General features: G+C 44.3%; 1 protein-coding gene across 3 annotated transcripts in view; it reads left to right on the top strand.

Annotated features, from left to right (window-relative positions):
* Positions 1–24788, top strand: part of wdr25 (WD repeat domain 25) — a 46278-nt gene that overhangs the window by 13639 nt on the left and 7851 nt on the right. For 2 of the 3 annotated variants that reach the window (XM_056296219.1, XM_056296218.1), the window contains exon 4: positions 21952–22082. The exons of the other annotated variant lie outside the window; for it this stretch is intronic. In XM_056296219.1, the coding sequence (XP_056152194.1) occupies positions 21952–22082 (131 nt within the window). The remainder of the gene's footprint in view (positions 1–21951; positions 22083–24788) is intronic. 3 annotated transcript variants of the gene reach the window in all.

The raw sequence follows: 24788 nt of genomic DNA, 5'->3' as shown, positions 1-24788 counted from the left end.
AGTGGAGTTTTTAACTAGATTGTTTAACACAGTCTTGGAAAGCGAGAAGATGCCAGAGGAGTGGAGAAGAAGTGTACTGGTACCGATTTTCAAGAATAAGGGTGATGTGCAGAACTGTAGCAACTACAGAGGTATAAAGTTGATCAGCCACAGCATGAAGATATGGGAAAGAGTAATAGAATAAAATCAAAATCAATTTTATTTATATAGCCCAATATCACAAATTAAAAATTTGCCTCAGTGGGCTTAACAGCAACACAACATCCTGTCCTTAGACCCTCTCATCGGATAAGGAACAACTCCCTAAAAAAAAAAACCTTTAACAGGGAGAAACAATAGGAAGAAACCTCAGGGAGAGCAACAGAGGAGGGATCTCTCTCCCAAGATGGACAACCTGCAATGGATGTTGTGTTACGCAATTTATACAATACAACATTGAAAAAGGATAACACAATTATCATGGACTTATAATGGACTTAGAAGCTAGGTTAAGAGGAGAGGTGATGATTAGCGAGCAGCAGTATAGTGCAGTAGTATATAGTGTTGATTGAGAAGTATAGAGAAGGCCAGAAGGAGTTACATTGTGTCTTTGTGGATTTAGAGAAAGCATATGACAGGGTGCCGAGAGAGGAGGTGTGGTATTGTATGAGAACGGCAGGAGCTGCAGAGAAGAGCCTGGAGAGGTGGAAGTATGCACTGGAGAAGAGGAATGAAAGTCAGTTGGAGCAAGGCGGTGTGAACAAGAGGGAGGACAGTTGAATGGTGAGGATGCACGGAGTAGAGGTGACGAAGGTGTATGAGTTTAAATACTTGGGGTCAGCTGTCCAAAGTAATGGGGAGTGCAGAAGAGAGGTGAAGAAGAGAATGCAGGCAGGGTGGAGTGGGTGGAGAAGAGTGTCAGGAGTGATTTGCGATAGAAGGGTACCATCAAGAGTTAAAGGGAAGGTTTACAAGATGGTTGTGAGATCAGCTACTATGTTATATGGTTTGGAGACAGTGGCACTGATGAAAAGACAGGAGGCGGAGTTGGAGGTGGCAGAGTTGAAGATGCTAAGATTTTCACTGGGAGTAACGAAGAAGGACAGGATTAGGAGTGAGTATATTAGAGGGACAGTTCAGCTTGGACGGTTTGGAGACAAAGCAAGAGAAGCAAGATTGAGATGGCTTGGACATGTGTGGAGGAGAGATGCTGGGTATATTGGGAGATGGATGCTGAATACGGAGCTGCCAGGGAAGAGGAAAAGAGGAAGGCCAAAGAGGAGGTTTATGGATGTGGTGACAGAGGACATGCAGGTAGCTGGTGTGACAGAGGACAATGCAGAGGACAGGAAGAGATGGAAACGGATGATCCGCTGTGGCAACCCCTCATGGGAGCAGCCGACAGTAGTAGGTAGTAGTAGAAGTAGTAGTAGTAGTTTGTGTGCTCTCTTGTTTGATCATGCAAGGCATATATATATTCAAGGTGAATTTTTCCAGAAATTAACTATTTGTGCACCTTAGAAATTTGTTTTCCTTTGGGTTCCCCCCCCTTTTTTCTCCCTAATTGTACTCAGCGAATTACCCCACTCTTCCGAGCTGTCCTGGTCGCTGCGCCATCCCTTCTGCTGATCCAGGGAGGGCTGCAGACTACCACATGCCTCCTCCAATACATGTGGAGTCGCCAGCCGCTTCTTTTCACGTGACAGTGAGGAGTTTCACCAGCGGGACGTAGCGCATGGGAGGGTCACACTATTCCCTGTTCCCCCTCCCCCTGAACAAGTGCCCCGACTGACCAGAGGAGGCGCTAGTGCAGCGACCAGGACACATACCCACATCCGGCTTCCCTCCCACAGACACGGCCAATTGTGTCTGTAGGGATGCCCGACCAAGCCGGAGGTAACACGGGGATTCGAACCAGTGATCCCCATGTTGGTAGGCAACGGAATAGACCGCTACGCTACCCGGATGCCCCAGAAATTTGTTTTTCTGTCCAAGCACCAGCATGGCAGAAAAGATAGGACCCACTGTCTATTTGTACTAGGAATTTTACTCCATCTGTCAGTTGGCAAGGATTTCAATGGAATAAACTCACGTTGTTGTTCTGCAATGAATGTCAAGAAGGCTCTCATTTTAAATGTGCATGCCCATTCATTGGAAAGCTCAATATTCTCTGGAGAACATTAAGAGGTGTTCAGACTTCATCCACATTTAAATTTACCCATTTTGATCCTTCTCCCCACTTGAAGACCATCCCCTCAGAGACTTGTTTAATCCTTTATTTCAGAAGGCTCAGTGGAAGTGAAATAACGATTCCTCTGTAGTTGACAATTGCAGAGTAATCTAAGGTAACGAGCCACCATTCCGAAGACATAGTTTTCGAGCCCGCCATCTTTCTTAGGTCTCCATAGTCCCATGATGACTTGCTTTGATTTGCACTTCCTCTCTCAGCCGCCTGTCAATTTTGCCAATAAAGCCTAAGGATAATAGCTTGGGCAGCCTATTAAACACAAGGGCAGCTCCAGAAAGGAGATCAATAGTAGATATATCACCACAGAAGCAGCCAGTGTGACTTTATATAGGGACGTCACCAACCACAGTCATAAACAAATATTTATTTTGGTCTCATACTTCAGTTGCCACCAGCTTCTCACTTAGTAGTATGTGACTTCCATACTACTTAGACTTCCATGTGAGTTTTCAAATAATGACAGCTCCCCAGAGGGCTCTCATACGAAGGTATGTATCCACAACAATCCAACACTGCGCTTTTTTCTTTTTTTTTAATCGGGTATACACAGAATACATAGAATACACATGTGCAGAGAGTATGCAGGGCCTTCAAAAATCATAAATCATATCACCTAAGAACAAGCTTTCAAAAAGTTTTGGATAAAGTGTTAGGCCTAAGTGCTGAATTCAGTTTTAGAGGTGTTCAAGATATAATTGGTATGCTGTTTTCCAGCTGAGAAATCAGCCCAGTCACACAGACTTCTGACAGTCATATTCTAAACTTTGTACTGTGATAGGTCCAGCCACATTTATTCTAATTTTCACATTTATTATTTTAGCTGTACAGATGGATTCATATTTCATTTTAATTTGGGCATTAAAAACATTGTAGCTTGAAGAAACTTTCCAACATCCTGATAAGCTTTTCACATGTTGTTTCTTCAAAGACTTGGCTGCGAATGAACTGATACGAGCACTATAAAACTAGCATGGAGTTCCAATGGCAATACAGGAAATAGAAAACATAGACTTATATCCATCTCTCACTGCCAGTTTAGTTTGTAGGAGAACCTGATATTGCCGTTGTATGTTCTCATCTCTCAAACACTTTTGTACAATGTTTTGTGTGCAAAGCTTTTGAGTGGGCAATGGACTTACTCACCTTGATTGTTGTTTCTATTTATGTAGATAATTATATTGCTTGGATACATGAAGGAGGATAGACACCAGGTTATCCTCCTGATAATTCAAATGCTGACTGACATATTTTTTGTTCAAATATCTCAACACCGCACAGCATGGCAACCCATCACAGGCTCTCTCACTAGCTCCCCTATTCTAACTCTGAACACACACCAAAAGTGTCATGAACAACAAAAGCAGGCAGCAGTCATTCATTTTCAATGAGAGCTGGTGACGAGGAGCAGTTGACGCCATGGCAGCAGCGAGCAGTGTGATGCCAACGCCCAGAGTGTCGATTAAAAGTTGAACCAAAGTTAACTTTATGCAAATTAAATTTGAAGCAGCAACCAGTTGCAGACAAGTATTTCTTCCTGCTGTACCATCTCTACTACAGCCTTGTTAGGCTATTGGGTACATCTAAACTTGATGTCTTTAACGCAGGTTGAATGCCCTGCCTCCCCTGGCGATGACTGCTAGAGGGCTAGCAGCAAGCAGCTAGCAATGAGAGTAACCACTAGCTCTCAGTATGCTTTTAATGTGAGCACATGAAATTTATATTATTGCCAATGACATATTTTAAAATCAATTCAAGATGGGGATGATATTTATTATAATCTATCCAGTGAAGTTCGCTATCTGTCTCCGATTCATACAATGCATGTGTTACCACCGTGGGTCCGTGGCTCTACCATAGACCATGGAACAGTGTAGGAGCTGAGTGGGGAGTGCTCAGGACATCAGGCTATAATTCAAGTTAATGTGAATCGCTGGATTTTGACACTCTTCATAGAGCCTCACAGGTGTGACAAAAATGGCAACTAGGCCCAGATTTGTAAGATGGGCTGTGTGGAGAAGCGAGATGATGAATTATATGTGGGAGTCTAGCACTTTAATTCCAGGACTCTGTGTTTCATTGCAGCATACATTAAATGAAAGTTGCAGCTCCTGGTATGTGCAGAAAAAAATTATACTTTAGGGAAGACTATGTTTGTGATCTGTGTCCCTATTTTGCCCGGCCATCGTAAGTGGGTACCCCATCTGCAGGAGTTCCTGTGTCCAGTTTAATTTGTAGCATTCTATATCCATTCTCACTGGGCCTTAGACAGGCTATCACACCTGAGGAGCGTTCCGGAGTGGGAGAAAAGGGTATGGTGAGACAGAGCAGTGTTATGGAATATAGTGTGGGGGGAGAGAGGGCGATGAAGAAGGAGACGACAAGAGAAACAAATTGCAAGAGGCAGAATACATTCAGAGTGAGAAACAGAGAGGGCGAGGGAGAGCTGGGGAGTGGAATAAATGAATTTCATCTGAAGGGCATTAGTGTGAAGTGGCATCTGTTGCCCAGCCCTTTCAAGGCTGTCCTTGGCCAAGATGATTGGCAGAGGTTGACTTAGCAAAACATGCCCACATAGCCACAGGCTGTCACAGATTGGTGTGTCTGAATGTGTATGTATGTGGATGTGGATGTAAGTAGAATGAGTATCCTGCCCAGATTCCTGAAGGCACTGGCAGAGTGTGGATTGTCCTTGCTCTCCAAAAACCAATAATACACAGAGAGCACCAGTGTTGTTGTGGCCAGGTGCATTACCACCCCCCACCCCCACCCCACACACACACACACTATTTTGCATTTGGGTAAGATGATTAATGGATATTGCTAAAGGCCATAACAATATTTTACTTGCATGATGGAGCTTTGTACGAAATTAAACCATTGTTGTATTTCATTTTTCTTTGATGCAATAATCTGCCATGCTGGCCCAACTAACAGCATGCTACATATGCTGTTACCTCCAGTGAATATATTTATCTGCAGTACCTTATAGTACTATGCGTGTATTGCGTGTATGCGTTTTTAGTACAGGAGACCTCACTGGGCATCAAATCTCTGATGCTGTGTGCATACCATTGAGCTACAAGAAACCACACTGTAAGCTTAGAACTTACATCTATCCATCCATCCATCCATCCGTTATCCAAACCGCTTATCCTGCTCTCAGTGTCGTGGGGATGCTGGAGCCTATCCCAACAGTCATTTGGCAGCAGGTGGGGAGACACCCTGGACAGGCCACCAGTCCATCACAGGGCCGACACAACACACACACACACACACACACACACACACACACACACACACACACACACACACACACACACACACACACACACACACACACACACACACACACACACACACATTCACAGCAAGGGCCAATTTAGTATGGCCAATTCACCTGACCTACATGAGCACCTGGAGGAAACCCACGCAGACACGGGGAGAACATGCAAACTCCACACAGAGGCCGACTCGGGACGACCCCCAAGATTGGACAACCCTGGGGCTCGAATCCAGGATCTTGCTGTGGGACGACCATGCTAACCACTGCGCCACTGTGCCGCCCCCAAGTGTTAGCTTTTACAAGCAAATTCTATCCAAAGGACAGAACTATTAAGTGCTCATGACTTATGAGCCATAATTTGAATACTAAAAAAAGTTTTAAAAAATTTAAAAAAGAAAGTTAAAGTAGCCTATTTAGTTCCCTGTAGCTTAGAACTTATAGACACCAAATCTTGAGACTTTTTTTAGTCTACGAAACCTGCTTTTTTATGGAAGTAGATGCAATATTTCTTGAAAATAGCCCTACCTTGGACAAAGGACATGCTAGCTGTTTTAATAATTTCTTAAATCAAGGTAAAGCAAAAGAAGTGACTTCTCTGGGGGGAAAAAAGATGCTGTAGGATATTCACCCCAGTTTCCCAATGTTTCTTTGTGGATGGTTTTTGAGAATCAAGTATTGTGTATCCGACCTAAGCCTATGTGCAATGACAACACCATCTCTAGATCAAAGCACCCTGCTTTGGTAGATCCAGTAATGAGGCAGAATAGCTATTTCAGCCCCATTCACATCTGCTCTGAGGGCTTATCCAAGTCATCCCAATCATCACTAAAGTCCCCCCCTCGCATAGTCATCCTTTCCCAGCTCTATGGTAAGATCACACAGTTGTTTTATAAGGACTACAGAGATAGAAAGTTGTGGTGGTGTGGGGGTTGGGGGGGGGTTCGCTGCAGCATGCCCTTATCTTCCCTCTCAACCAAGCTAATTAATCTTGCTTAATTAAAACATGACCAGGCCTTATTTATTATGGGAAGAATGTTGATTTCTCATCTTCTCTCCAAACATGAGCTTTGAATCTAGATGATAGATCGTCTCCTCAGTATCACCACGGGTAAGCCAATTAAGCAAGGCTCACTGCCAGACAGGCACAAGCCAAAAGAAATAGCCTGTTAAAACCGTATCAATGTGATCGAATAAAGGGGGTCAAGCTAGTCCACAATTAAATGAAAGGAGGTCCACTTTTTTGTGCAGTTTATTAGCTGTGACTCATTCCCCTTTCTTAAAGAGATGGTAGGGATATCTTGCAATGAGTGTGTAATGAAGTGCCACCATTTTTGTTGTGGGCTAACTGCCTAAGACTGTTCTGGTTTGAGGTCTGTTTGTTAGATGAATTAATGAACAACCGCTGAACCCTGAGGTGTTATTTTTGACGCAGTCTTTGAGGAGCTGCTGGCTTTTAGTCTTGCTTGGTTCCTACCAGGCCCCTTATGTACTATTCCCCCCTTTATTGCTTACCAGGGAGGCAATTTTTGGTTGCACCCTTTCAGGCTTAATTATGTTTAAGCCCCTCAATGTTTTTGTTTTGTTTTTAAGCACAACATTCTTTAATTGATTTAGATGAAGCTGACTGTAGACAGCCTCTAGCCAAAATAGTGTATTTTTTCCTCTTTGTATCGCCACCCCATTGTCAGATTCGATTGTCATATTATCCTTAATGATGTTTTCTTCAAAGCATCTTGTCAAAGACTTATTTGTTTGACATGATCCTCAGTCTTATCCCAGCAATGCTCTGCAAATTATGAATACCGTATGCTTAGGGGAAAAAAAAACCTCATTGCAGTCACATATTTTTGGGCAAGGTATCCTCACATTGCATGTCTGTTATAACACTGTCATTTACCTCTGATGCAGTTTGACATGATTGCTGCTCTCCCAGTGCAGTCGATGAGCTGTACCAGGGCCACCAATAATAAACAAATAAAAAAATGGAAATGCAAATTTGGGTTGTTAATAAGCCAAACTCTAGGATCTTGATATGCAAGAAGGGTTTTTTTTTTTACATTTTTTTTCTACAATGTTTCAGGAAGTAGCAGGATGCTTACAGTAGTGGGGATAGAGCCCTGTACAAGCAGGTCAGAAATTCACCAACAAAGGAGATCAGAGTTGCTAAAAGAAGCTACAGTGAAAAGCTGAAAAACAAGTTTTCAGCCAATGACCCTGCATCAGTGTGGAGGGGCCTGCAAGAAATCACACACTACTGAAGACCATCCCCCCATGCTGAGGCAAACAAAAACCTGGCCCAATAACCCGAATGTCTTCTACTGCAGGTTTGAGAAGGACAAATTTGCACCCGTCACCCACTCCAGCCCAACAAAAACAGTCCCCATCACACCTCCGGCAGACCCCTACTCTCCCCCCCCCGATACTCAGGCTATACTCAAGATACATGTAGAGGATGTGAGCCGGCTGTGAGAAGACCAGGAAAGCACCAGGTCCAGATGGTGTCTCCCCATCCTGTCTTAAAGCCTGTACTGACCAACTGGTCCCAATCTTCATGCAGATCTTCAACAGATACCTGGAGCTGTGTGAAGTCCCCTCATGCTTCAAACACTCCACCATCATCTTGGTCCCCAAGAAATCCTCCATCACAGGATTGAATGACTACAGGCCTGTTGCACTGATGTCTGTGGTCATTTAGTCTTTCAAATGACTGGTGTTGACCTGTTCAGCAGGGGCCCAGTGGACTCATGTTCTTGCGAACTCTGCCAGAAAAGGGGATCCTTGGAGCACATCCTGAACTGATGTCCAAAGGCCTTGGGAGAGGGGTGGCATTGTTGGCACCATGACCAAGTTCTGCAGGCAGTAGCAGACAATCTGCACTGAGTTCAGCTACAGCAAGCAGCAAGACCTAATAAAATGCACCATTGCCTTTGTTCAAGCAGTGGAGAAGCTCCAGCTCCAGCCAAAGGCCCAAGGTGGGCTGCTTGCAACAGCAAGGGACTGGCAGTTCGTAGTTGACCTAGAGAGACAATTGAGGTTCCCAAACACCATCACAGCTACCACACTCAGGTCAGACAGGGTCCTGATGTCCATGGCAACCAAGCAAGTGGTTTTTGCTAGAACTAACTGTCCCCTGGGAAGATCGGATGGAGGAGGTGCAAGAAAGGAAGAGAGCCAGATATGCAGATCTGGTAGCTGAGTGTCAGAGGAATGGGTGGAAGGCCCACTGTGAGCCGGTTGAAGTGAGCTGCAGGGGCTTTGCATGCCAGTCTCCACACCGGGTCCTGGGACTCTTGGGGATTTGTGGGCTGCATAGAAGAGCGATTAGGAACATCCTGGAAGCTGCAGAAAAGGCTTCCTGTTGGCTCTGGGTGAAGAGGGGTGACACGTGATGTAATGCGCTACCTGGACACAAGTCGGGGCTTGATCACCCCTGGCTGGGCTGCTTGGGTGAGGGTGTCTGATGTTAAGACCCAAAACACCTGATGAACCCAGATTCATTACTGACGACGTGTCCAGGTTGCACCACATAGTGTATTAAAGAACTGCAAGAAGGGTTTTTTTTTGTTTCTTTTTGGTTGCAATGTTTCAGGAAGCAGTAGGATGCTTACAGTAGTGGGGACAGAGCCCTGTACAAGCAGGCCAGAAATTCACTGAAAAAAGGAGATCAGAGTAGCTAAAAGAATTTATACTGAAAAGCTGAAAAACAGGTTTTCAGCTGCATCAGTGTAGAGGGGCCTGCAAGACTTCACAAACTACAGAAGACCATCCCCCCATGCTGAAGCAAACAAAGACCTGGCCCGATAACCTGAATATCTTCTACTGCAGATTTGAGAGGGACAAATTCATCACCCACTCCAGCCTAACAACAACAGTCCTCATCACACCTCTGGCAGCCCTCTTACTCTCCCTGATACTCAGGCTACACTCAAGATACGTGTAGAGGATGTGAACCAGCTTTTCCTGTGACAGAAGACGAGGAAAACCCTGGGTCCAGACAGTGTCTCCTGATCCTGTCTTAAGCCTATAGTGACCAACTGGCTCCAGTCTTCATGCAGATCTTCAACAGATCACTGGAACTGTGTGAAGTCTCCTTTTGTTTCAAACACTCCACCATCATCCCAGTCCCCAAGAAACCCTCCATCACAGGACTGAATGACTACAGGCCTGTCGCTCTGATGTCTGCAGTCATGAAGTATTTTGAACGACTGGTGTTGGCCCATTGAGACTGTCACAGGACACCTGCTGGACCCCTGCAGTGCCTACCAGGCAAACAGGTCAGTGGATGATGCAGTCAACATGGGACTACACTACATCCTGCAACACCTTGACTGCCCAGCAACATATGCAAGGATTCTGTTTGTGGACTTCAGCTCGGCATTCAACACCATCCCTCCAGAAATCCTCTCCTCTAAACTTTTCCAGCTCACCCTCTCTCAGTGGATCACCAGCCTCCTGACAGGCAGGAAACAGCAGGGAGGCTGGGGGAAGTCACTTCTGGTATACAGACAGTCAGCACTGGTGCTCCCCATCTCCCCACTGGTGCTCCCCACCTCCTACACAAAGAAAAGAACTGGGCATACAAAAACGGAAACAGGGATCAGTACAGAGCAGCCAAGTATAAGTTGCATGCTGCAATAAGAAAAGCAAAGTCCAGCTACGCAACAAAAGTCAAACAACAGTTCTCTTCCAGTAACTCCAGAGCAATATGGAAAAAACTTAAGGAAATTACAGATTACAAAAAACACTCCTGCTCCCTTCCAGATAATGACCATAACCTCCCAAATAAATTAAATACGTTTTATGCAAGGTTTGATAAACCTATTTCACCAGCCACCCCCCCCCCTACTCTTTCTCCAATGCCACCGTTCTGCATCCAGGGGGATAAGGTGAGAGCAACATTCAAAAAGCTGAACGTTAGGAAAGCATCAGGGACAGACGGCATCAGCCCTACTTCGTTGAGCCACTGTGCAGCACAATTGGCCCCAATATTTTCCACCATATTTAACACCTCTTTAAGTCAATGTACAGTCCCACAGTGCTTCAAACTCACTACCATCATTCCTGTGCCAAAGACCTCAAAGATCACCTGCCTCAATGACTTCAGACCAGTTGCCCTAACTTCTGTGGCCATGAAAGCATTTGAGCGCATCATTTTGTCACATTTGAAATCTTGCACCTCCCCAATGATGGACCCATATCAACTTGCCTATCAAGCCAACCGGTCTGTTGAGAATGCAGTTAGCATAGCCTGCACCATGCCCTGCAACACCTGGAATCACCAAACACCTATGCACGCATCCTGCTCATAGACTTTAGTTCCGCCTTCAATTCCATCAACCCACTCAAACTCTTTACCATACTCTTGGATATGAACATTGACCCAGCCATATGCCACTGGATTCGGAGCTTCCTGTGGAACAGGCCACAGAGGGTGAAGGTTAATAACCTAACCTCACACACTCTTACCCTCAGTACAGGTGCTCCTCAGGGCTGTGTTCTCTCTCCCTGGCTCTTCTCACGTCACACCACCCACCTCACATCCATGGACAGTTCTGTTAAAATAATAAAATATGCAGATGACACAACCATTGTAGGCCTCATCTCCAACAATGATGAAACCCAGTACCACACTGAAGTAGACCAAGCTGTCACTTGGTGTGCAAACAACAATCTTCTGCTTAATACAGCCAAAACCCAAGAACTCATTATTGACTTCCGATGCATGCCGAATCCTAAAACACCCATACAAATGAACAGAGACCCCATCACCACCACCGACTCTTTTAAATTCCTTGGAACATACATCAGCAATAACCTGAAGTGGAAAACTAACACTGAACACATCATTGCAAAAGCTCAACAACGACTTTACTTTCTTAGGCAGCTTAAAAAATACCGGATCAAATATCAACTTCTCGTTCTGTTTTATTCAGCCCTTATCAAGTCCATCATAACATCTTCTATTACAGTATGATACGATGGCACGGACAGTCAAACACGGAAAAAACTGCAGCGGCTTGTCAACAAGGCATCCAAAATCATAGGCAACCCACTCCCCTCAGTTGAATCTCTACATGCTATCCGGACTGTAAAGCGAGCAGGGAAGATCACCTCTGACCCCTAACATCCTGCTCATCACCTCTTCCAGCTCCTTCCCTCAGGGAGGCACTACAGGTCACTGTCAACTAAAACTAAACACTTCGCAAACAGTTTTTTTCCCCTAGCCATCAGGACTCTGAATTCCTCCCTGTAGTCCCCTCCTCACACGACATTGGCATAAACACCACCATTCACCTGTTATGCCTGATATGTTTATTTCTGTTATTGTGTAACTGTATTGTTCGTGATAATATGTGGAGTGTCTGTTGTTGTCTATGTATGTATTGTGCTGCAGAGTGTAAAGCATACCAAAAACAAATTCCACTGGCCTTGGTCATGTGGCTAATAAAATAATCTATCTATCTATCTATCTATCTATCTATCTATCTATCTATCTATCTATCTATCTATCTATCTATCTATCTATCTATCTATCTATCTATCTATCTATCTATCTATCTATCTATCTATCTATCTATCTATCTATCTATCTATCTATCTATCTATCCATCCATCCATCCATCCATCCATCCATCCATCCATCCATCCATCCATCCATCCATCCATCCATCCATCCATCCATCCATCCATCCATCCATCCATCCATCCATCCATCCATCCATCCATCCATCCATCCATCCATCCATCCATCCATGTGTCCTTGCCCCACTGCTCTTCTCCCTCTACACCAACGACTGCACCTCCAAGGACCCAGCTGTTAAATTCATGAAGTTTGCAGACAACGTATGGTCATCAGACTTATCCAGGATGGTGATGAGTCTGCATATCGGCGGGAGGTTGAGCGGCTGGCCCTCTGGTGCAGTCAGAACAACTTATAGCTGAACATGCTCAAGACTGTGAGGATGACAGTGGACTTTAGGAAGCACCCCTCAGCACTGCTCCATCTCACAATATCCAACAGCCCTGTGTCAACCATGGAGACCTTCAAGTTTCTGTGAACTACCATTTCCAAAGACCCGAAGTGGGTGAACCAACATCAATTCCATCCTCAAAAAGGCCTGGCAGAGGATATTCTTTCTGTGGCAAGTTAGGAAATTTAATCTGCTACAGAAGCTGTTGAGCCAATTCTACACTGCAGTCATTGAATCTGTCCTGTGCACATCCATCATGGTCTTGTTCGGAGCAGCAACAAAACAGGGTAGGAACAGACTGCAGCGAACAGTAAGGACAGCAGAAAAAAAAAATTGGTGCTCCCCTGCCATCCCTGCGAGACTTGTACACCTCAAGAGCCCAGAAACGGGAAGGCATAATCAGCATAGACCCCCACACCTAGGGCACAGTATTTTCGAACTCTGTAAAGCACTACAAAACAATGCGCACCAAAACCACCAGACATAGGAACAGTTTTTTTTACTCACAGGTCATCTCTCTCATGAACAGTTAACAACATGGTGCAAGAATGGACACTTATTATGTAAATAGGACACTTGGTAGATAGCAGTTTGTGCCGGGGGACCCAATCCTTGGGGTGGACCAATTTTTGGCACAGCATGGTTTGAGGTTTAAAAGCAACTGAGACGCGCTGTGCACTGTTTAGGCATCTTCCTGGCTTTGACAAATGCCCAGTTAGGATAACCACATTTAACCATGGCCAGTATAATATGTGATTTCTCCCCTTACCCCGCCGCTCTATCGTTGGGGACGTTGTCAGCTCGGTGGTACAGCGTCCTGATGACTCCTAGTTTGTGCTCCAGTGGAAACTGAGTCTACTTTCTGTGTTTTCCTTACCTGGATTATTGAGAATGAATAAAGATATATATGGGCATAGGTTGTTGATTATTGAACCATAACAAAACTCTGTATAGTAGTGACATACCTGTTGTGCATGTATGCTTACCCCAATGTCCTGTTTGTTGTTCCATTTATTTATTTTTTGTTTGTTTTGTTTTGTTTTGTTTTTTGTGAGTCATGTATGCAAGTGCTAGAACCTGCTGTGAACTGGAGTCAAGCTCCTCATGAGCCAGTAAAGTTGATTCTGAAAACTATTGATCATGCTTCCAACCTGCAGTCATCACAGCAAAACAGTTCCTTTGTTTTTCCTACTTCAGAATGTAGTTTGGAGAATTAGAAATAATAGCTTCTTGAGTGTGCATTTTAACTTCCGGAGTGATTCTGAATTGCAGGTTCATCTAGAATAGAGTAAGTATCATCTTTCTTGCTTAACAAGTTGCTATTAGACTTATTCCAGCTGCTTGAGTATTAGTCCTTTTCTCTATACATCTGCTGCTGGTTCCTAGTGGGATCTTATTCTAGCTGTAGCTGTCTTATTCTATTTACTTGTCTTATTTACTTATTCTAGCTGTAGCTGTTTTTCACCTAGTGTGTCCTTAAATATTTCTTGTTGCCTAGCTGTTTTGACTTAGTTATCCTTTTAGCTTATAAATATATTCCTTGGTAACTTGCTGTTTGCAGTTTTGATAGTATTGTGTGAGGTTTGATAGAGTTTTACATAAGTGACCAGTTTCTGGGCAATAGGCCTATTTTCAGTGTACCTCTTTAGCCAATTGGGTGTTAAGTGGCCAGGGTGTGGTCTGCACTCCTGGCAAACAATTAGCAATTAGTGTTCTTTAAATCACTGCTGCTACTTGGAAGCATTAGCTTCCAAGTGTCTGGCAAACAAGCTGATGTTTAACGAAGGCTAGACTGAACAAAGGCAAGCACGACTTTTTCAAGCCAGGACTTTGTCAAGCAAGTACTGCTCTTTTTAGATCCAGTCAGTCATCTGTATTTTGTGTGCCTAGTATAGACTTTGTGTTTCCTTTGCATTCCTGTCCTTTCCTCTTCCCGGGGCTGGCATAGACGTTGGGTCACTCCTAGGCGCTGTGACCCAACCAATCTCATCTATCCCACTCTCTCCACTCATGTTGAGCAAGTGGTGACGGGAGGGCTCTGGAATTGCCAGTCTGTGGTGTCGAAAGCTGAGTTCATCTCAGGTTACGCATCCTTGCTCTCCCTCAACTTTCTTGCTATAACTGAGACCTGGGTCATGCCAGAAAACACTACCACACCCGCAGCTCTGTCTGATGTGTACTCTTTTTCTCACACTCCCAGAGCTGGGAGGTAGGGTGGTGGCACTGGCCTGCTAATCTCCCTGAAATGGAAATACTTTTGTTTCCATTCCACAATTCTCTCCGCCCTCTTTTGAATTTCATGCTGTTACTGTCTCTTATCCAGTCAAACTCACCATTGTGGTTGTGTACCACCCACCAAGCCCCCTTGGCGAGTTTCTGGAGGAGCTTGACACACTTGTCCCACACTTCCCTGTTGATGACTCTGCACTTATCCTTCTCTGTGACTTCAACATCCACACTAACAAGCTAGATCCTCTTCTCTCTTTCCTCTCCTCCTTTTTGACCTTCACCTCTCATCCTCTCCTCCTACCCACAAGGCCGGCAACCAGCTGGACCTTATCTTTACTAGACACTGTCCTATTCCAATCGCTCTGTTACTCCCCTCCAGCTCTCTGACCACTATTTCATGTCCTACTCTCTCTCCCTCTCTTCACCCCCCTCAGCCCCTTCCCCTACCCACATGGTTTCCATCCGTAGACACCTCCGCTCTCTCTCCGCCACTGATCTTTCTTCCTCTGTTACCTCTATCCTCCCTACACCTGAATCTTTCTCTCTCCTACCCCATGACACTGCTACTGATCTTCTTCTCTGACTCAGTACATACTGACAGACGGAGCCTGAGAGTGGCAGAGCGCAAATGGAGAAAAGGCAAACTCCGCGAGGACCTCATCACATCCAGTCGCCCCACCACATGCTCCCTTGTCCCGGTCACCTCCCCTCTTCTTCAGTCTATAGCACCTGAACTCCTTCCCTTTCTAACCCACCTCATCAACACCTCCCTCCAGGAAGGATGCTTTCCATCTGCCTTCAAGACTGCTAGAGTCACCCCCCCCCTTCTCAAGAAACTATCACTTAACCCCTCTGACATCAAAAACTACAGACCAGTTTCCCTTCTACCTTTTCTATCCAAAACTTTCGAACTTTCGAACATTTAACCAACTTTCTTTGTACCTCCACCAGAGCAACCTCCTGGACCCCAACCAGTCTGGGTTCAGGGTGGGTCACTCGACAGAGACAGCCCTCCTTGTATTGACAGAATCACTGCACTCTGCGAGACCAAACTCTCTCCTCTGTCCTGATACTCCTGGACCTGTCAGCTGCGTTTGACACAGCGAACCACCACATCCTCCTCTCTACCCTCAAGGGGCTGGGTGTCACAGGCTCTGCACTCTCAATGTTTGCATCATACCTGACGGGTCGCTCCTACCATGTGACATGGAGGGGATCTGTGTCGGAGCCTCACAGACTGACTACAGGCATTTCACAGGGTTCGGTTCTGGGTCCTCTCCTTTTCTCCCTGTACACGACATCCCTGGGTTCTGTTATTTGCTCGCCTGACTTCTCTTACCATTGTTATGCCGATGACACCCAGCTGATCTTTTCCTTTCCTCCCTCTGATACACAAGTAGAGACACACATTGCTGCGTGCTTGACTGACATCTCGGAGTGGATGGCGACACACCACCTGAAGCTCAAATCTGGACAAGACAGAGCTGATGTTCCTCCCAGGGAAAGGTTGCCCGCACTGAGACCTGGCCATCACCATTGACAACACCGTGGTGACGCCAACTCGGACTGTGAGGAATCTGGGTGTGATCCTGGACGACCAACTGTTGTTTGCTGCAAACGTTGCATCGGATTTCTCTTTTATAACATCGGGAGGATTCGCCCATTTCTCACCGACGAGATGGCACAGGTGCTCATCCAGGCTCTGGTCATCTCCCGGCTGGACTACGGCAACTCCCTCCTTGCTGGCGCTCCGGTGTCGGCCATCAGACCTCTGGAGCTTGTTCAGAAAGCTGCAGCTCGTCTGGTGTTCAACCGCCCTAAGTTCTCCCATACAACTCCTCTTCTCATGTCCCTACACTGGCTCCCAGTAGCTGCTTGCATCCAGTTTAAGACTCTGGTGCTAGCCTACAGGGCAGTGAAAGGAACAGCTCCTTCCTATCTCCAGGCCATGGTCAAACCCTACACCCCCACCCGACCACTTCGCTCTGCTGCCTCGGGACGCCTGGTTGCCCCATCGCTCAGATGCCCCTGCTGCAGAAAGACCCGGTCACGGCTCTTTTTTGTCAATATGCACTTATTGTAAGTCGCTTTGGATAAAAGTGTCGGCTAAATGACTGTAATGTAATGTAAAAAGCTTATACTGAGTTAGTAATGACTTTTTTTGTATGTAATATTACAGTATATGTCTGTAACAATAACTGTATTTGTTTTAGTTTGTTTTCAAATCGCTGTGCACACAAAAAAGGCAAATGGCTCAACACGATTTCGATGTTTGATAGTTATTGCACAGATTTCAAACAGCCAAATCATCTACAGAAGTGCACGGGTTCTTCACTGAACATTCATATAATGAAGCAAAATGATGGCTTAGCAAAACTTGCACCCTGGGGAGAAATATAATGAAGATTTGTGTTGACCTCAATGGGTCTTGACGGCATGTCCAAAAACATCTAATTAAATTTCCAATAAAGAACAGACTGCAGCAATGCATTAATCTATAAGTAATTCATCTCAGAGCCTAGATCTTTCTGTCCTATTCACATGTTACTAGTTTAACCAAGGTATGGACAAATAACATTGCAAATGAATGGGGCATAGTGTAGAGGAAGAAAAAGTGGACGTGCACACACACACACACACACACACACACACACACACACACACACACACACACAGAGGCTCACATATGGAGTTGGTTTTTTTTTTTGGTCTGTTGGTTTGTTATCCTCGCCAGGCGGATAGCCTGGAGAATTGTGCGTGTGGTTGCATGCGCGCCTGTGCGTGTGCACATGTGCGTGTCTGTCCGCGGCTAATCTCTCAAACTACTGGACCTATTAGCTTAAAACTTGTTGTGCACGCAGTTATGACTGCATGATGAAGAACCTCTCATGGTTGCGGTGATTCAAAACCTTCAAAAATCGTTTGTTCCTGCTATCGCTGCTCCCTCTCTTCACTCACTCTCTAGTTTGCTCGACCGACGCTGCTCTCTGTCACTGCCCATTATGTCAACCGTGCGAATGTGTGCGCCGGCGTGACTCACATCTACGGTTGACTCGGATCGGGCAGCGACATGATCAAAAGTTATTAAAGGAATTTTGATAATCCAAAAATGTGAAATTTATTAGGTAACAACTTCCTCTAGGATGTAGTCAAAACAGGAAGTGCTGCATATTCCTGTTGCTGTCCACTGTGAGTCAACCGTAGATATGAATCGCAAATGTGTGACCGTAAACAGTTTACCCAGCTTTGTTATATTATCAAGATAAAGACAGGGATAAGGTCAGACCAAAATGGTTGCGAAGCAAACCTTTTCTTTTTGAAAAGTGCAAGTTCATATTAGACTTCACAGTAAGGATGGTTGTGCTACCATCCTTAATATGTCTGTTTTACTTTTCGTATTTAACCCTCTACTGCACAGCATTGCCCTCAGGCAACGGAAAGTTTTCTTAAGCCCCCATGTTCAGTACATGTTTCTTGAAATGATTGCAGCCAACCAGGATGATCAAAAAAGTATCAAAGAACAGTCCGATAAGGTGTGGGAAACACTATCAAGCGTCATACATCACGCGTCAAATTTTGACGTGTTAACACGTTAAAATTTGACGTGTCGACACGTAATATTTTGACGTGTTAACATGTAATACTTTGTGTGCCAGACATGAGCAAGGCAAAAATAACTGACTCAGAGTAACCTGCTTTATTCTCTCACTCTCTCTAGTTTATATATATATGTGTGTAATATATAACATATGTATGTTATAGATATATATATATATATAATACAGTATATATTACATAGATATAGTATATATCTATGTAATATATATACACTATTTTTTTTGACGTGTTAACACATAATATTTTGTGTGCCAGACATGAGCAAGGCAAAAACAACACACAGACTCAAAGTAATCTGCTTTATTCTCTCACTCTCTCTAGTTTATATTGTATATAATATAAACATAAACATATATGTATGTATATCTATTACATATATGTAATATATATAATACAATATATATTACATATATATGTAATGCATATATATATATATATATATATATATATATATATATACACTACCGTTCAAAAGTTTGGGATCACCCAAACAATTTCGTGTTTTCCATGAAAAGTCACACTTATTCACCACCATATGTTGTGAAATGAATAGAAAATAGAGTCAAGACATTGACAAGGTTAGAAATAATGATTTGTATTTGAAATAAGATTTTTTTTACATCAAACTTTGCTTTCGTCAAAGAATCCTCCATTTGCAGCAATTACAGCATTGCAGACCTTTGGCATTCTAGCTGTTAATTTGTTGAGGTAATCTGGAGAAATTGCACCCCACGCTTCCAGAAGCAGCTCCCACAAGTTGGATTGGTTGGATGGGCACTTCTTTGAGCAGATTGAGTTTCTGGAGCATCACATTTGTGGGGTCAATTAAACGCTCAAAATGGCCAGAAAAAGAGAACTTTCATCTGAAACTCGACAGTCTATTCTTGTTCTTAGAAATGAAGGCTATTCCATGCGAGAAATTGCTAAGAAATTGAAGATTTCCTACACCGGTGTGTACTACTCCCTTCAGAGGACAGCACAAACAGGCTCTAACAGGTACTATTTAATGAAGATGCCAGTTGGGGACCTGTGAGGCGTCTGTTTCTCAAACTAGAGACTCTAATGTACTTATCTTCTTGCTCAGTTGTGCAACGCGGCCTCCCACTTCTTTTTCTACTCTGGTTAGAGCCTGTTTGTGCTGTCCTCTGAAGGGAGTAGTACACACCGGTGTAGGAAATCTTCAATTTCTTAGCAATTTCTCGCATGGAATAGCCTTCATTTCTAAGAACAAGAATAGACTGTCGAGTTTCAGATGAAAGTTCTCTTTTTCTGGCCATTTTGAGCGTTTAATTGACCCCACAAATGTGATGCTCCAGAAACTCAATCTGCTCAAAGAAGTGCCCATCCAACCAATCCAACTTGTGGGAGCTGCTTCTGGAAGCGTGGGGTGCAATTTCTCCAGATTACCTCAACAAATTAACAGCTAGAATGCCAAAGGTCTGCAATGCTGTAATTGCTGCAAATGGAGGATTCTTTGACGAAAGCAAAGTTTGATGTAAAAAAAATCTTATTTCAAATACAAATCATTATTTCTAACCTTGTCAATGTCTTGACTCTATTTTCTATTCATTTCACAACATATGGTGGTGAATAAGTGTGACTTTTCATGGAAAACACAAAATTGTTTGGGTGATCCCAAACTTTTGAACGGTAGTGTATATATACATATTTTTTTTTTTTTTTTTTTTTTTGATGCGTTAACATGTAATATTTTGAGGTGTTAACACGTCAAAGAATCAAAACGGTTGGTGGTTTCAATAGTCTCAGCAGTCCCGGTCCTGGAGCTGCTGCTTCAGGTTCTGGCTGCACTGGTTCTCGATTTGGGGGCCAGGCTCCAATGGAGTTGTGGACGGCGAGGGTGTAACATTACTGTTATAGTTTAGTTTGTTTTTTTTATTTTACTCTCTTATTCTCTGGTTCTTCTGACATTTTTGCAGAAGCATGTTCGCGATATTGATAGCTAGCAGAGCTGACGTTAGCTAAGTTAACGGTTTAAACAGACAAACAAAGCAAACACACATCATTGTATTGGTTGCTGTGTAGGCTACAATGCATTTGAGCTGTGTCGCAATGTACCGTTTGATTGGATTAAAATGTGAATATTCTTCCTGATTTATGTCTGCGTGCTTTATTTGACCTAATTTCTTAGAGTGGACGGGAATGATTGATTCATCTTTTTACCGTAAGTGTTGCAATATAGGGGCTTTAGCTGGGCTACAGGGATTCCTGACTTTAAAAAAATGTGGAAAGAGAGTAAAAGTGGGGGGGCCAATGGCCCCCTGCCCCCCCCCATTCCGGTACCCCTGACTTGGTCACATTCATGCGAGAGTCCACCTAGGAGGTTTCACATCCACAGACTGACAGGCAAAACGTTTTTATTAGGTAGATTTTTTTTTAGCTTGAGCGCTGCATATTAAAAACTTTTTTTCTCCGTATTTCCTGTTCAATCGACTTGGGTGCTGTGCATAATTCTTATAATGGCAGGAAAAACAGTTTTTTTTTCCTGTCTGTGTGTGCGTGACTCTGTCCTCTGCTAATCTCGCATACTACTGGGCCTGTCAGTTTAATAATTTTTGTGCACAGTTATGACTGTATGATCAAGGACCTCAACCTGTTTCATACCGCAACTGAGTGCTAACTCCTCAGCTAGTTTTTGCCCAAGTCTGAGCACCAGAGAAGGGGAGATATGTATGAAGTGCCTCCGTAGTTTCTCTTCTACCGGTAGGCGAAAAAAAGGGTTGTTTGTTGGCAAGTCCGAGTACCTGAGAAGAGGAGATACGCATGGTAGGGATCTGCACTCTACTGAGTGCACTCTTCTAGTTTCAGCTGTGTGTAGTTGCTACAGCAGCAACAACAGACATATTCCCCAGGCAGAGATGGGGCTGAGATAGGGTAATTGCTTCGTCGGCTCTAGTGGCACAAGGGGATGCTGTGAACCACTGAGGGTAGAATCAAGACAGAGAATTGAAATGGAGCTAGGGAGTAGGTTCACTACAGCAGAGAAAGACAAACACTTGCAAATACAGTTGAAAGCAGCACACACTTGGTGGGTCCCCCATGTGACTGTTTACTTACCATGTGCATTACAAATTATTGGAATGCTTTGTATCTCACTGGTGACTGGTTATCTCCACATGAAAGGCTCCATATGACTGACTGTGATAGTCAAGATGCCTTTCAAATGGGGCTTGCCAACCACAGGAGACACATCACATCCTTTATTGGAGCCAAAGGAATTATCGAATGTTGTCAGTTTCAAAGAGGAATGTGACAGTACTCAAGATGTTAAGAAGTAGAAAATGTGGCAAATTGCCTTTTTCAATGAAAACTTTACATTTAACAAAGTCGTGCTATAACCAACTGGTAGACTGACAGTCAAGATGTTTCTGCATGAGGACTGCCTACATTATAAAGCTTTTATTGACACAATCCAACTTAGAGTTTTCACACATGAGTTTCTAAAATGTTATATCTCGTTCACACACACACACACACACACACACACACACACACACACACACACACACACACACACACACACACACACACACACACACACACACACTTGTTCACAATCTGTTTGTCTCTCTCTTTCCCCTTTCCTTGTGTGTGCATATCCACAGGACAGCAGATAGTGAAATTGGACAACCAGTTCAAATTAATGTGTGTTGCCCTTCACCCTACTGACCGAGATGTGTTCCTCTGTGGGGGTTACAGTTCAGTGGTCAATGCCTGGGACTCTCGCAACTGCAAGGTCAAACTCATTAACCTTACTATAGAGTGAATATTTTTATTGAATTTCGATCAACTCTTTATGCACAACCGTTTTTTTTTTATCCAGAGAGAGCTAATCGAGCATGTACTGTTTGCCCCCCCCCCCCCAAGTAACATGCTGCAGCGCATTTATATGGTGACACACACATTCACACCTGGGAGCGCTTTAATCCAATACAATTTCTCTGCTGTTAAACACTGAGAGGCTCCCTCTAAAGTGATCATGGGTGAAATGCCTTGCCCAGCAACACCTTGTCTGGAGTTGTTGGGGTATGGGAGTGTTTCTTTGTCGGTTTCCTGCCCAGAGCTACCCAGACGGTCTGCATTTTGAACCAACCAAATTGTATTATAGGGGTAATGTCACTATATATTAAAAAACAAAAACAAAACAAAAACATTCCAATTGATATCATTCCATGTTAAAAGCAAATTTCTGAATTCACCAGAATCAAATTACTCCTAGGAAGCTTGAATCCAATATTGCTCTTAAACGTATTAGCCTGCTTTATGTTATAATCCTATCCAATGCCTTAGAATCTCACTTACACAACGTGTTACCAGGGCATAGCAAGGCTTATTGGCTGGATGAGGTTAGCTGTAATACAGCAGAGATTGGTTCTGCCAAAAGATGTCAATTTGGGTTGGAGAGAGAGCATGAACCGGTCCACAGCAAATAGGCTGTTAATGCCATCTTGGCTGCCTTTCAGTCTTAACCTGAGGCTGTGCATTTCTGCAGAGGGGTGAAATTACCCTATTCAAAAACAGGACAATGTTGAGCCTCCTTCCTGGGGATCAACATAAAGCCATTAGTGTGAAGTCATGTTAAACAGACTTATGGGAATGTACCTAAGTGGGATGCCATGAGATCATTCCACCATGTTACCTTGAAACTTAGTGACAGTCCATGCAAGGGTTAAAGCTAAGGGTTTAGGGAGTAGTGTGGTATGCAATCTGGTGTCATAGTTGCCCAATAACTCAGGTACCCAAGCTATAGTTGTTCATGTGATCAACTTCCATTGGAAACATCCTCTCCTGCTTCCCCTGAGGTCAAAACCCACTCATCTGATATGAATTGACTACGTAGTTGCCTGACCTTAGAGAGGAGAGAAAATGCTTTCAGAACCAGAATCGTATTTATTGCCAAGTGTCTTCCTGCCTGCCAACCAATGACTGCTGGGATAGGCTCCAGCATCTCCACGACCCTGAGAGCAGGATAAGCAGTTTAGATAACAACAGATGGATGGATGTTGGTGCAAGAGGGAAAGATTAACAGTTAATAGCAAAGATAGAAAATAGTAAACATAAAAGTCAAAAGAATGATAAATTAAAAAAATATACAAAATAAGATAAAATAAAAATAAGGTGCAATCACCACCGGTTCAGAGTTGAAACACAAGAGACCATGTGCCTGCCCCTGATGCCTGGCACCGAGTGACAGGAGCTGTATTTACAAAAAAGTTAAATGAGACTTTTAAGAAGTTATTTACAGAATAGGAGTTATTTGCCGGGTAGGGCAGGTTTTATGCAAGGTTTCCATACACAGAGAGCACAGTAGGGAAGATAGAAGGGGGGTGGGTGGTGGGAGGGTGGCAGTGTCAGGATCTCTGGGTGTCTGGGGGCTTGTTAGAAAAGCCTACTGCTGTAGGGAAGAAGCTGTTCTTGTGGCGTGAGGTTCTGGTTTTTATAGACCTAAGCCTCTTGCCAGATGAAAGTGTTTTGAAAAGGCCGTGGCCTGGGTGGGAAGGGTCGGCCATGATATTTCCTGCTCACCTCAGTGTCCTGGAGGCATACAGGTCATGGAGGGGTGGCAGTTTTCAGCCAATCACCTTCTCTGCAGAGTGAATGATACGTTGCAGTCTGCTCTTGTCCTTGGCTGTAGCAGCAGCATACCAGATAGTGATGGAGGAGGTGAGGATGGACTCAGTGATGGCTGTGTAAAAGTGTACCATCATTGGCTTTGGAGGGCTGAACTTTTTCAGCTGCTGTGGGAAGTACTGGTCCTGGGTACGATGTTAAACTGTAGTCGTCGGGTCGTCCGCGACTAAACCGGCACCCCCACTTCAACCCTTGGGTTGTTGTGAGGAGGGTGTGTGGGCACCCAGCAGGGCTAAAAACAAAAGGGTGGATAAGTTTCTCTGAACCAACAGCCATCCATACCTGAAGAGGAGATAGGGACCACCAGGTACTCCCCATACTGAAACACAATGATGACTCAACCAATCTCAATCACCATAAACAGTGGAAGAGACTTGTTGAGGCATCAGCTGTGCTCCTACGACCTCCATAGGTTATGGAACTGATGATGATGCAGGAAGTACGTCCTCTGCTGTGCCTTCTTGGTCATGATGATGCCCAGGAAGCAGAGGTATTCCACAGTGTTGACTGAGGAGCCACACAGGGTGATGGGGACGAGTGAGGCTAGGTACTTTCTGAAGTCCGCAACCACCCCAACTGTCTTTAGAGCGTTGAGCTCCAAATTGTTTTGGCCACACCAGGATACCAGATGGTCAATCTCCCACCTGTAGACAGACTCATTCCCACCAGAGCTGAGCCCAATAAGGGTGGTGCCGTCAGCAAACTTCAGGAGCTTGACTGACTGGTCACCGGAGGTGCAACTGTTTGTGTACAGGGTGAAGAGTAGAGGGGAAAGAACACAGCCTTTAGTGGAACCGGTGCTGATGGTCCG

The sequence above is a fragment of the Lampris incognitus genome, chromosome 16 (genome assembly GCF_029633865.1).
Source record: "Lampris incognitus isolate fLamInc1 chromosome 16, fLamInc1.hap2, whole genome shotgun sequence".
NCBI classification, from domain to species: domain Eukaryota; kingdom Metazoa; phylum Chordata; class Actinopteri; order Lampriformes; family Lampridae; genus Lampris; species Lampris incognitus.
Note: the sequence above shows the minus strand (reverse complement) of the source record. Positions and strands in the feature narration are given on the sequence as shown.